At 45.4% G+C, this 14,316-nt stretch overlaps 1 protein-coding gene across 1 annotated transcript; it reads left to right on the forward strand.

Moving 5' to 3' along the window:
• The first annotated feature begins 209 nt into the window (after window positions 1-209).
• Window positions 210-11,590, forward strand: ZDHHC12 (zinc finger DHHC-type palmitoyltransferase 12). The gene is made up of 5 exons (XM_065418923.1): window positions 210-309; window positions 1,539-1,675; window positions 7,318-7,404; window positions 8,884-9,050; window positions 11,185-11,590. Exons 1-5 carry the CDS (start codon window positions 210-212, stop codon window positions 11,492-11,494), a joined length of 801 nt encoding a protein of 266 aa, XP_065274995.1. The 3' UTR covers window positions 11,495-11,590.
• The last annotated feature ends 2,726 nt before the right edge of the window (window positions 11,591-14,316 follow it).

Genomic DNA, 14,316 nt, shown 5'->3' on the forward strand with positions numbered 1-14,316 from the left:
AGCGGTCCTGGCAGCGCGGCTCCACAACTGTTAATCCGGTTTAATAATCACGCCCCCCCCCCGCTCAAGCCCCACCCCTTCTGCCATGGCAACCACCCGGCCAATCCTCGCTCCTCACCCTGCCCAGAGGCGCGGCTGGGCCCGGTCTAGGGCCGCCCTTCCGGGTTGGGAGCCGGGGTGCTGAGGCCGCCCCCTCCCGGGTTGGGGCGATGCGGCAGGGGGCTGCATGGGGCGGCGGCTACCTGGTGAGGGCGGCGCACACGGGGCTCAGCTGGGGCGTCACTCTGGCGCTCTTCCTGCATCGCACAGGTGAGACCCGGAGAATTCCTCGCTGCCGCCATCGGGCCCCTGGGATTTCCCTCGCCGGGGGAGAGCCGCTCCCTAAGCACCGGACATGAGCCCTTCGGACCCCGGGGCCACAGGCTGAAGTCGCCAGCACCTCGGACGGGGGGGCCTGGCTGCTGCCATGAACTTGCCTTTTTTGGCCCCCCTCCAGCTCACCCAGTTTAGCCAGCTCAGGATTATTAATGATTATTAGTGCAAAGCTCACCTATTGGCTGCTTTTCTTACAGCCCCATTGCCTGGAGTCATGTGACTGTGAGAATCACAGCTTTCATTTTTAAACAGTGTTTGGCCCTCATAGGCTAGAAGAATAACATGAAAATATGAACTCTGAAGACTCAAAAACCAGAAAGCCACCCTCGTTCATTACCTTAAAATAAGAGATTTAAAAAAATATGTTTTGATGGAGCCAGACTTGTGATTTTTGGACACTTGAAGTTGGCAATAGTGCACCATCATATCTGGCAGGAAAAAAATTACCTCCAAGCTGGGGAAGTGAGCATAGGATACTGCTATATCCCCACCCAATGCAACTAGATCCCTGCCCTACCTGGTTAGAGGGGAAACCTCACTCCTATTGCTTGGGGGGTTGGTATTTGAGAAGACCTGGTGCCTATTCCAAGGAGTTTACAATCAAATCTAGTCACACAGTATAATGGAAAACCTATAAACCATAGGGGGTTATAATAAAAAGTACCTTTTGTGGTATTTGATTAATATAATGCTTAACATAATTACTATTAATCTCTTAATATATAAATACTGTTTTTACTGGATTCTTTATGGCCCCGAATCTTACTCTGGCACCTAGATGCTGCAGTGATGGGCACGTTTGAAATGCAGCTATCATAATAATTCTAGAATAGTTATATACAGCACACTGCAGAACAGCAGGAGAAGGTGAAGAGAGATTGAAGTACAGGTAGAGTTTGGGGAAGGACTTGCAAATCAATGGGGGGAAGCTGTTTGCTGATCTCTTAAGTATGTTGTAAGGGCTCTTTGTAAATAGTCAGTTCCCCTTACAGAGGGGACAGCCGTGTTGGGTCCCGACTTCCTGAGCAGTTGAGGCATACTTCCCACGGTTGATATAGAATTCAGCCCCACTTTGAATCCCATAGCTAATAAGGTCAAGGAGAATAACTTGTTGCCGTAAACATTTCACATGGACTTACTCCTTCTATGGTGGCCTCTTTCAGATCTGCGAAAGCAGGAAGAGCATGGAGAGTTGCTGCAGCCACTGATATTTGTCTTACTGGTTCTCTGCTCTGTCTTGCTGTACTTTGTAGTGTCTCTCATGGATCCAGGCTTCATTGAGTCTGATGAGGAAGAGAAGGTAAATCATTCTGTTAGCATGAATCATAGTTGACTGAATGAAGGAACGTGGGAACCAACCTTCCTGGTTATAAAACCTGTAGATTTTGTTTTTCTTTGCAACATACTAGATAAGAATATGCAATATAAACTGTTTTGACATTTAGGATAGAGGACTCTTAAAATGTGTACAAAAGCAGAAGCAGTCACGGAGTTTAGGTTCTATAAAGTGAGCCTCAGGAATTGCACAAATGTTGCTAGGTGCATTTATCATACCATGCCCCCTTCTGAATTTCACCTAGCACCCACATGCTCTCCCACTTTGTTTTACTGAGCGGATGCCTTCACTTGTCTCAGTTGCTACAGTTCTCTGTAGAACAGATAGCTGCCTTATGTTCCCTCACTACTGCCAATTGCTGTGCATATGAAAACCAGGATAGAGGTGCAAGCTGGAAGGAAAGTACTCCTTACAACTCTATTTACTGAACAAGGTAATTGTTCTGTTACTGTATCCCTCTTGAAAGATCGATTTGTACAAAAATCAGATGAGTGCTTTAACTAGAAGGAAATATCTCCCAGGTATTTTATATTTATCCTTCTTTAACATGCTTGGACACCTTCTCTTGCCTTGTACAAGCAATTTAATATCCATTATCACTTTAATCATCCAAAACTTAAGTGAATTTTGGTCTGTGTTTATAACAACTAGCACTGCTTATACGCAAATGCATTTCCCCTGTATTTTGAGGCAGATAGAGTAGTCTTATTACTACTTATATCCTATGTGGCTCCATGCCAAAGCTTTCATTCTGTCTCCACACACTGTCTGGTTGTCAATGGCTAAAATAGCCCCACTCTCTGAACAATTATGTGTGTGTATCGTGTATTAAGTAGGATTTCATGGGATTCTTTGCATTGCTGAGGTTGTCATACACTGTGTTGGGTCTATGTCCTTTGTTTCTTAACAGCTTCTGTACTTCTCAAGGAATTGTTCTCTATGTTTAATGTTCCTAAACTGTGAGAGAGTTGTCTGAGACACTTTACATCCCTCTCTCCAGAGTCTGGAGTACAAATCAACCTTACTGCTCATCCTTAGGGTATGTCTACACTACGGGATTAATCTGAATTTATATAATTCGAATTTGGGAAACAGATTGTATAAATTCGATTGTATGCGGCCACACTAAGCACATTAATTCGGCGGTGTGCGTCCATGTACCGGGGCTAGCGTCGATTTCTGGAGCGTTGCACTGTGGGTAGCTATCCCATAGTTCCCACAGTCTCCTCCGCCCATTGGAATTCTGGGTTGAGATCCCAATGCATGATGGGGCCAAAAACATTGTCGCGGGTGGTTCTGGGTATATCCTCCCCCCTCTCCAGGAAGCAACGGCAGACAACCGTTTCGCGCCTTTTTCCTGGGTGAACAGTGCAGACGCCATACCACGGCAAGCATGGAGCCCGCTCAGCTCAAGACAGCAGTCATGAACATTGTAAATACCTCGCGCCTTATCGTGCAGTTTATGCTGAACAAGAACCTGGAAAACCAGGCGGCGAGGAGCAGGCTACAGCAGCGCGGCGACGAGAGTGATGAGGATATAGACATGGAATTCTGTCGAACCGCGGGATCCGGTGCTTTGGAGATCATGCTGTTAATGGGGCAGGTTATAGGCATGGAACGCCGATTCTGGGCCCGGGAAACAAGCACAGACTGGTGGGACCGCATAGTGTTGCAGGTGTGGGACGATTCCCAGTGGCTGCGGAACTTTCGCATGCGTAAGGGCACTTTCATGGAACTTTGTGACTTGCTTTCCCCTGCCCTGAAGCGCCAGAATACCAGGATGAGAGCAGCCCTCACAGTTGAGAAGCGAGTGGCAATAGCCCTGTGGAAGCTTGCAACGCCAGACAGCTACCGGTCAGTCGGGAATCAATTTGGAGTGGGCAAATCTACTGTGGGGGCTGCTGTGATGCAAGTAGCCAAAGCAATCACTGAGGTGCTGCTACACAAGCTAGTGACTCTGGGAGATGTGCAGGTCATAGTGGATGGCTTTGCTGCAATGGGATTCCCTAACTGTGGTGGGGCGATAGATGGAACCCACATCCCTATCTTGGCACCGGAGCACCAGGGTACCCAGTACATAAACCGCAAGGGGTACTTTTCAATGGTGCTGCAAGCACTTGTGGATCACAAGGGACGTTTCACCAACATCAACGCGGGCTGGCCGGGAAGGGTTCATGATGCTTGCGTCTTCAGGAACACTACTCTGTTTAAAGGGCTGCAGCAAGGGACTTACTTCCCGGACCAGAAAATGACCGTTGGGGATGTTGAAATGCCAATAGTTATTCTTGGAGACCCAGCCTACCCCTTAATGCCATGGCTCATGAAGCCATACACAGGCAGCCTGGACAGGAGTCAGGAGCTGTTTAACTACAGGCTGAGCAAGTGCAGAATGGTGGTAGAATGTGCATTTGGCCGTTTAAAAGGTCGCTGGCGATCGTTACTAACTCGCTCTGACCTCAGCCAAAGAAATCTCCCCATTGTTATTTCTGCTTGCTGTGGGAGGCTGAGGCAAATCGCCTGGCTGCTGATTACGCGCAGCCAGACACCAGGGCGATTAGAAGAACACACCAGGAAGCGCTGTGCATCAGAGAAGCTTTGAAAACCAGTTTCATGACTGGCCAGGCTACAGTGTGAAATTTCTGTTTGTTTCTCCCTTCATGAAAACCAGCCCCCTTTATTGACTCATTCATTCTCTGTAAGCAACCCACCCTCCCCCTTCCCCCAGCTTTCTTTCAAAGGAAATAAAGTCACTATCGTTTAAAAATCATGTATTCTTTATTAAGTGATTATAAACATAGGGAGAGAACCAAGAAGGTAATCTGGGTGAGGTTTGGGAGGAGGATAGGAGGGAAGTAAAAGGCCACTGAACAAATTCAATATAATGACAGCCTTTTGGTTGGGCTGTCCACTGGGGTGGAGTGGGAGGGTGCACGGAGCCTCCCCCCCCCCGCGTTCTTACACGTCTGGGTGAGGGGGATATGGAACATGGTGAGGGAGGTTATACAGCGGCTGCAGCGGCACTCTGTCATCCTGCTGCTGTTCCTGAAGCTCCACCAGACGCCGGAGCATGTCCGTTTGCTCACGCAGCAGCCCCAGCGTTGCAGCCTGCCACCTCTCATCTCGAGCGTCCCTCAAGACCTCACGTTCACTGGCATCTTTCCTAAATTTAGATACAGTGTCCTTCCACTCATTCAAATGAGCTCTTTCATTGCGGGTGGATTCCATTATTTCTGTGAACATGTCGTCTCGCATCCTCTTTCTACGCCGCCTTATCTGAGATAGCCTTCGGGACGGAGGAGGGAGGCTTGAAAAATTTGCACCTGCTGGAGGGAGGGTTGAAAGAAAGGAGAGAAGTTTTTAAACTGATACATTTTACGGAACAATGCTTATACTCTTTCATGGTGAAAAACACTATTCACATTACATAGCACATGTGATTTCAGTACAAGGTCGCATTTTCCATCTTAATATTGAGTGCCTGTGGCTTTGGTGTTAGAGATCACAGACGCAGGTCCGGGCAACAGAATTCAGCTTGCAGGCAGCCATGGTAAGCCATTGTCTTTCGGCTTCTGCGCCCTCCTTTCCCACATACCAAGCAAAGCCTGTTGACTGCTGCGGTTTTCCTGTTAACCTTCAGCAGCAGAAAACAAACTAACCCCCCCACCATCCAATTCTCTGGGATGATCGCTTTATCCCTCCCCCCACCGCGTGGCAGGTATCAGGGAAGATCCCTGCAGAAACCAAACTAACCCCCCCGCCCCTCCCTCCCGCCATGAATTCCCTGGGATGATCAATGTACCCCTCCCCCGACCGCATGGCTGGTAACAGGGAAGATCCCTGCTAGCCAAACGCGAAAAGCTCAGGGCCAATTCCCCCCCCACCCCCCCGTGCTTGGCTAACTGCAGGGAAGGATTTCTTTTCAGCCACAGGCAAACAGCCCAGTAGGAACGGCCACCTCTGTCCCCTTAATTAAGTTCCCGTATTTCAACCAGGTTACCATGAGCGATATCACTCTCCTGAGGATTACACAGCAAGATAAAGAACGGATGTTGCTTGAATGCCAGCAAACACCGGGACCATACGCTGCCAGGCTTTGTCAGGCAATGATACCAGATTACTTGCTGCAAGCATGGCGTGGTCAAGTGTCCTACCATGGAGGACGGAATAAGGCTGCACTGCCCAGAAACCTTGTGGCAAGGCTTTTGGAGTACCTCCAGGAGAGCTTCATGGAGATGTCCCTGGAGGATTTCCGCTCCATCCCCAGACACGTTAACAGACTTTTCCAGTAGCTGTACTGGCCGCGAATGCATTCCAAGTCCTCAGGGCAAATTAATCATTAAAAAACACTTGCTTTTAAACCATGTTTTATATTTTAAAAGGTAAACTCACCTGAGGTCCCTTCCATGGGGTCATGGTCTTGGCTACTGGCTTGGGAGGGTACTTCAGTCAGGCTGAGAAAAAGATCCTGCCCGTTGGGGAGAACGGAGTGCTGGGTGCTCTCTGCAAGCTCGTCCTCCTCCTCCTCCTCCTCCTTCCCCATCCGCAGAATCCTCAGGTGTAGCTGATGAGACTATCCCCGACCCGGAATCCACGGTCACAGGTGGGGTAGTGGTGGCGGCCCCCCCCTAGAATTGCATGCAGCTCGGCGTAGAAGCGGCATGTCCGCGGCTCTGACCCGGAGCGACCGTTTGCCTCCTTTGTTTTTTGATAGGCTTGTCTGAGCTCCTTGACTTTCACGCGGCACTGATCTGAGTCCCTATTGTGGCCTCTCTCCATCATGCCCTTGGAGATTTTTTCAAAAGTTTTGGCATTTCGTCTTTTCGAACGAAGTTCTGCTAGCACTGAATCCTCTCCCCATATAGCGATCAGATCCAGTACCTCCCGTGCGGTCCATGCTGGTGCTCTTTTTCGATTATCAGCCTGCATGGTTACCTGTGCTGATGAGCTGAGGTATCTGTGGTCACCTGTGCTCTCCACGCTGGGCAAACAGGAAATGAAATTCAAATTTTCCTGGGGCTTTTCCTGTCTACCTGGCCAGTGCATGCGAGTTCAGATTGCTGTCCAGAGCGGTCACAATGGTGCACTCTGGGACAGCTCCCGGAGGCCAATACCATCGAATTGCGGCCACACTAACCCTAATTCGAATTGACAAAATCGATTTGGGCGCTACTCCGCTCGTCGGGGTGGAGTACAGAAATCGATTTCAAGAGCCCTTTATTTCGAAATAAATGGCTCCGCTGTGTGGACGGGTGCAGGGTTAATTCGATTTAACGCTGCTAAATCCGAATTAAAGTCATAGTGTAGACCAGGCTATGTCTACACTATGAGCTACAAGTGTGATTCCCAGCTCACATACGTGTACTTGCACTAGCTCTTATCGAGTTAGTGCAAGTATAAATAGTAGTCATGCCAAATACCAGTTTCAGGCAGGTTTGTACTCTGCCCTGCTAAACTGTGCCTTTTCTGCTGCTGCTTGTATTATATGGCTGTGCTACTATTTATACTCATGCTAGTGTGGGGATGTATGTACAAACTGGGAATCACCCCTAGCTTGGCATTTTGACATGGTCTTAGGTCCCCTCTTTTCTCTTATCACCTTTTTGTAGGTAGGGATGAATGAAGAGCAAAGCGTAATGATGCCTCAATTTCCAAGCAATGTTTGGCTGCGGCGCTGTGGATACTGCATGCTGAAGGTATGTGTGTGCAGCAGTTGGTCATAGGGTGACCAGATGTCCTGATTTTATAGGGACAGTCCTGATATTTGGGAATTTTTCTTATAGGCACCTATTACCCCCCACCCCCGTCCCGATTCTTCACATTTTTTATCTGGTCACCCTAGTTGGTCAAGGGACTAGGGTGATTGCTTGGTGAGCTGGGGCTCATCTGGCTTCCTGTCTTTTGTTATGCTTAGCCATCACTCAGCTGCTGGACTGGTTGGAGGCATCACTCATTTCTTGTAAACTTACAGTATTATCTTGATGTAAAAAGCCAAGGCAGGAGCAGACAGAGTTAGAAACTTTGATTCAGGTACAATCCTGAGATGAAAGGTGACTCGAGCAGAGTGTGTAACTAAACATTTTAAAATGGGAAACTGTTAATTTTTAAGATTAATACATATATCCCTGGCAGTTCACAAAGTACTGTTCTCTTCTTACTCCACGCTGGGGAAAACCCTGCTTCCTGCCTCCTTGTTGCCATGTCAGCTAAGGCCTCACCACATCTTCAAATACTTCATTTGAAAGTGTCTTAGTAAAGTCAAAGTGTAGAGTTCATCTGGGTGTAAGGTGTAGCATGAGCAGATTGCTAGCAGGTATGAGCTTGTTTAGATGCTTAGGAGCAAAGAAAAGCTAGTTTTAAGTGTAGAAAGCATAGTTTGCTCTTTTTTCTCCTTCATCCTCCAATTAGATTAGTTCTTGAATATGCATCCCTGAAGCCCAGAAATGCCTATTTTCAGTCGCAGTCTCGGTCAGTTTTATACAATCCAGGGTGGTTGTTCCAGCTTAAGTAAATATCTGACCACTGACCAGCAGAAGGAGCTATCAGCCAGCTTGTTGCTGAAATAGATAAGAGACTGGCAGAGCATATATGTACCGCAATAAGGGGGCATGTCACCTGTTGCCATGATCCCTTCCCCAACCATACCTCCCCATTAATCCTAAAATTAGCCCTTCTCCCCATATCAGGGTAAGAGTGGATACTTCTCTTCTACCCTCTCATCCACATGCCCCTGAAGACAAGACACCCCCCCCCAAACCTTTCCTTGTATACACTCAAAACATTCCCGTGAATGGCAGGTGCCCTAGTTTTTCACTGTCAGACTTTGGTCACCTTTTTCTTAAATATCCACAGCTAACTGTATTGAGCTCTTGATTCAGCTAATACCTTCCCTTATGTGTTTGCAGCTTTATTCTGTAGCTAGTTAAGGGAAGTTTTATAGCAAAGTACCAGCCACGAGCAAGTCATTTAACCTCAGTTTTCCCATCTGTAAAAGGGGGATGATAATCTCCTGTGTAAGGCATTATACAAATATTATTAAAATAACTGCTTTTGAAGGGAGAGTAGAGGGAACTGTCTCACTTTGCAGGATTGATCTGGATGACTTCCCAGCTATTTTCTATGAAATAGGGCATTGGATCTGGGTAGACTAACAGTATCATCTGCTTATTCCACAGCAACCAATGCGAGCCAAGCACTGCCAGCTGTGTCGGCACTGTGTACGTCGTTATGACCATCACTGTCCCTGGATTGAGAACTGTGTAGGAGAGAGGAATCATCCACTCTTTATAGTCTACCTGGCTGTGCAGCTTGTGGTTCTCTTGTGGTCCTTTCATGTTGCATGGTAAGTACTTTAAGTAGCAGCCTTTGGCAGGGACAGTTTGTATTTGAGGTCTTGGAGAGTTTTGATGAGAGCTGGACATTCCAAAATCCCACTGAATGGTTTGGGTAGAGCAAGATAGCAATGGCTGGAGTTAACGTGATATGTTCTCTCTTTGCCTGCACACTGTAACCAGCTTTTCTCACAGCACCACTCTGATTATTGCCACTGAGGAGTAACATAGCTACTTAAGGAATAGGGTGGGGTGTTCCTTAAAACAGTGGCTCTCAACCTTTCCAGACTACTGTACCCCTTTCAGGAGTCTGATTTGCCTTGCATACCCCAAGTTTCACCTTACTTAAACTACTTACTTACAAAATCAGACATAAAAATACAAGTGTCACAGCACGCTATTACTGAAAAATTGTTTACTTTCTAATTTTTACTATACACCACGGGAGGCCAATATGTGGCTCTTCAGAAGTTAATATGCAGCTCCTTGTATAGGCACCGACTGCGGGTCTGGCGCTACAGGCGCCAACTTTCCAATGTGCCGGGGGGGTGCTCACTGCTCAATCCCCTGGCTCTGCCACAGGCCCCGCCCCCTCCCCATAGCCTGCCATGCCCTTGCTCCTACCCCCCCAGCCTCCTGCATGCCACAAAACAGCTGATTGGGAGGTGCTGATCAGTGGGCGGGAGGCGCTGGGAACGGGGCAGGGGAGCTGCTGACGTATTACTGTGGCTCTTTGGCAATGTACATTGGTAAATTCTGGCTCCTTCTCAGGCTCAGGTTGGCCACCCCTGCTATACACTTATAAAATAAATCAACTGTAATATAAATATTGTATTTACACTTCAGTGTACAGCATATATATATATATATATATAAAGCAGTATAAACAAGTGATTGTCTGTATGAAATTTTAGTTTGTACAGACGCTCCCTGGGTTATACAACCCTGACTTACGCAAACCCGCACTTACGGAAAAAGTTCCGTAAGTTCCATAAGCTTTTTTTTTTTTTTGGTGTAATTGTTGGGTATATATCCCCGATTTACGCAAAATTCAACTTACGCAAGGCGTTCCGGAACGCTTGCGTAAGTCGGGAAGCGTCTGTACTGACTTCGCTAGTGCTTTTTATGTAGCCTATTGTAAAACTAGGTAAATATCTATAGATGAGTTGATGTACCCCCGGAAGCCCTCTGTGCACCCCCAGGAATACACATACCCCTGGTTGAGAATAACTGCCTTAAAACACTTAAAAAGCCTGAGTCCATTCAGGCAGTGGGAGCAGACGGCCAAGGTAATTATAGAATGGGGGATCAGTTGAAGAGCTGGAAATTTGATTTGACTTAATTAAATTATCACAAACAGTTACCTGAGCTACAGCACTTAAAACCAGATATATTGGACAGACACTCCCGGATAAATGAGGGGCAGATAGTCTTACTTGCAATACAACCTTGGCTTTTCCAGAGGTGACAGCAACATCAAAACTTCTGGAAAAACAGGGGAGCAGGCTTTGGCATCTGGCAGTAAGTATATTGCATTTATAGTCAGCTGCCATTCTTTCCACTTTGTACGAGCATTGGGGGACTTTCAACAGTGATGTACTGTTGATTCAGTTGACAGAACTGAGGTGATTAGTTATGCAGTTTGATATTTTGGGTTGTAACAGGCTTAGCTGTAAACTTAAACTAAATGGATATAAAGTCATTTTGCATTGTTGGTTACTGTTTAACTTTTCCTCATTAATTATTGTGCAGCCTATATTTATAAATGGCAGGCAAGTGAAAGTCCCAAAAACCATATTCTGTTAGTGGCTCCTGGCATTCTACTCATGCAGCTCTTCCCCTGCAGTGCCAGGCGACTCTCTAATTGTCAGGAGAACATATTTTTTACAGCAGTATAAATGTCCAAGATCTTCTTCCGATCTCTGTTCCAGTGTATTTAGAACTTAACTTTGTTTTGAGTCTTGGGACTGCAGCTGCTGGCAAAGTGTATACAGTGCTTTGAAGCTGTAAAACACTGCAGAAATATTACCAGCATGTGAGTCAGGAGTGCAGTATTTGTAAGTCAAGCTGATGATTTGATTAATGTAACTTCAGTTCTGTATCTAACCCAGTTTGACTAAACTATGTTTCTCTTTTAATTGAAAGGTCAGGCCTTTATTTCGAACAGTCTTGGGAGTGGCTGCAGCACAACATCTTCCTTCTCCTGTCCTTCCTCGTGATAGCCATATTCACCATTGTAGTGCTGCTGCTGCTGGTTTCACACTTATACCTGGTCTCATGTAATACAACCACCTGGGAGTTCATGTCACACCATCGCATCTCCTACCTCCGACACTGTGAGTCAGAGAACCCCTTTGACCAAGGTGTCATTCTCAACCTCTGGAGATTCTTCTGTGCCTGCCGTCTCGTTACATGGGAGAAAATATACTTTCAGGAAGATAGTGACCCTGTTTAATTATAGAATGTACATTCAGCCAGGATTTAATGGTGTAATCCAAGTTTGATTACAAGAGGGAAAAGTACATCTACAGGGTGAGCTGAAATGCAGGTCCTCTTGCTGAATTAGTCATTCAGGTTTTAACTAATAGAGGCTGCTTGTCATGGTGCATCTGTGCTAAGGGCTTTAAGAAAGGAATTTAGAGTAGGACTCTCAGGAACAACCCCTGTGTGATTTGTTAGAGAAAGCACTTGTGTTGTAACCCATTTCCTGCTGCTTCAGTGGAGGGGGAATTTAGTCCATAATGAACCATGCAACTTGTACAACTATCCCATCCGCAGGAGCAAGTCTGCTTACAAGAAGATTAAGTGGCAACATGGCTTTATGGTTGTTCTTCGTATCCAGGTAAAATAACTTCTATTAAAAGGGGACTTCTTGGTTCTGGGCAGCACTGAAGGGGTGATTTCTGGTCTGAGTGAATGTGTATGCTAGTCCTTTACATCTTTTTGCTAATCATATTCATCAAACCTCTTGAGGCAAATGCAGGCACTTACTGAATAGCTGCTTTCACTTATTTCCTCAGTCTCCCCCCCGCAGTTGGTGCCACATCCACTCTAGGGAATAGCAGCAGAAAGAAAAAGTTCATTATTGATATGTGGCCTTTCTTCATAACTCTTACTGTCAGGACCGATGTGCCTTAGTGGTAGAGTTGGGCAAATAATGGAAGGTTTTGAATGACTATTTGGACAATGAAAAGGAAACCTCAGTTTGACCGCATGCAGGCGATTCATACGTTCCACAAAGATTTAAACTTTACTACTGCTAATATGCCTTAGAAACAGCTGTTATGCACCAAATTCAAGTTTTGGACTGTTAAACCTATGCTTTGTGATGGAGTGGCTACTTAGATACAAGTCAACAAAACAATACTGTTGACTTAAACATAATGAAATGCACATTTAAACAGACCATAGACTCAGTTGTTCGATACAGAAATTAATGAGTTTTCAGTGAATATAGAGTTCTCATATTTAAACCATTCTTGAACAGAAAAACAACGTTTTGTCAACTGCATTCTTTGTGCATGTTACTTATTCAGCTCTAACACTCACCTATAGCTTGTTTGGGAAAAGTGTCCCTCAAAATATTGTTCCAATTACATATTCTTAAATTAAAGTAATAAATGGGTGAGTGGCAGTGAAGGAGATATTTCTGAATGCCCTGAGATAGTTTTTAACTGGTAACAGTGGGATGGAGCCAGAATCCTTATTTCCTTGCCCAGCTAGAGTAACACTGATAATAGTACTGCTAAATCCATGTCTTAATGACGTTTTCCCCACTACCATATTTAATACTATTAGGTTTTTAACTGAAAAGGAGAAAGACTAGTCTTTTTTTATTTTTAAAGCAGGTACAGGTACTGTATTAAAGATATTGGGAAGATTTCCATTTTAATCTAAGATGACACTAACAAGTAAACTTAATTTCTTCAGTTTAAGCAGCATGGACAGTGAAATGAACCTGTTTAATTACAAGTTCCTTTATGGCATTGTAAAGATCTTGTGTCAATAGTCCCCTCAAAAAAGGAGAGCCCTCTGCACTGAATCTTAGTCCTGAAAATATTTCTAATCATCAGGTTTTGTAAAAACTGTTATGCTTATTTGGTGCCTTAGTATCTTTCATGTCTCAGGGGTTAGCACTCGGCACAAGAGCCAAATGGATGGCTATCACGTTGGCAGATTGCACTCAGGTTCCAAGGTAGGTAAGCACTCTTAGAATACTGTTATACTCTGAAAAAGCAACTCAAAGACAGCAGGAGGGTCTATGTTGGTGTCTGACACCAGAAAAAGTTTTCAGGTTCCTTGGGGCCAGGGCTGAACACGCTATCACACTGTGGTATGTGAATATCAAGATGGGGTCTTCCTGGATTGTAAGTCACCATTAAGAAAGGAGTCTGCCAGACTAGAGTTCACTTCACGCTTAGCTGTGTTGGCTCTATCACATGAAAAAATAACTGTCAGCCAGTATAACTGAATACACACAAGTTAAATATTATGTTTGATGGGACTGAATTTTAAAAAAATGTCTAGGCTGCCATTGAAAGATATTTGCAGTTTACATTTTTTAATGCTCTGCACTGTTAAAAATAATTGTAAATCATTAAAAGATTAAAACTAGTTTTTGCTGTTCTCTATACATTTTTCAGGTTTCACTCAGAGTAGAGTCATCTGGTTCTCCTGCAGTAGCACTATGCTGCACCTTTTAATGAGGGGGAGGGATAGCTCAGTGGTTTGAGCATTGGCCTACTAAGCCCAGGGTTGTGAGTTCAATCCTTGAGGGGGCCACTTAGGGATCTGGGGCAAAATCAGTACTTGGTCCTGCTAGTGAAGGCAGGGGGCTGGACTCAATGATCTTTCAAGGTCCCTTCCAGTTCTAGGAGATGGGATATCTCCATTAATTTAATTTATTTTATAATGTTAGAATGTAAAAAATCATGGAAACATGCCAGTCTTGACATTGTGTAAAAGTTTTTACAAACAGTTTGGGGCCAAATGTGAGCAGACAATGGCTGTTTAAACAAGGCTCAGTACAGACACGTACCTTGCCTTAAACTGGCTTTAAGGTTAGGAGGAGTTAATTGGTAGTGTGGGTCAATTTCCCTTTGCAAGACATTCAGCAGTAATTATAAGACTGAGCTAAGATCAGGGTGGGCTGTTTTTCTTCCACACACGTACATATACTAAAGCTCTTACCTAAGTAACTCCTTGAGCACTTCAGCCAATCTTGATTTAATGGGGACTCCTCTCTGGTTATGGCCAGATCCCGTCTTCAGAACGAGC

The sequence above is a fragment of the Emys orbicularis genome, chromosome 18 (genome assembly GCF_028017835.1).
Source record: "Emys orbicularis isolate rEmyOrb1 chromosome 18, rEmyOrb1.hap1, whole genome shotgun sequence".
Classification (NCBI taxonomy): domain Eukaryota; kingdom Metazoa; phylum Chordata; order Testudines; family Emydidae; genus Emys; species Emys orbicularis.

Coding starts and splice junctions, on each gene's coding strand:
- ZDHHC12 (XM_065418923.1), top strand. CDS start 210: ATGCGGCAGGGGGCTGCATGGGGCGGCGGCTACCTGGTGAGGGCGGCG. Junction 310..1,538: donor GCTCTTCCTGCATCGCACAG/GTGAGACCCGGA, acceptor GGCCTCTTTCAG/ATCTGCGAAAGCAGGAAGAG. Junction 1,676..7,317: donor AGTCTGATGAGGAAGAGAAG/GTAAATCATTCT, acceptor ACCTTTTTGTAG/GTAGGGATGAATGAAGAGCA.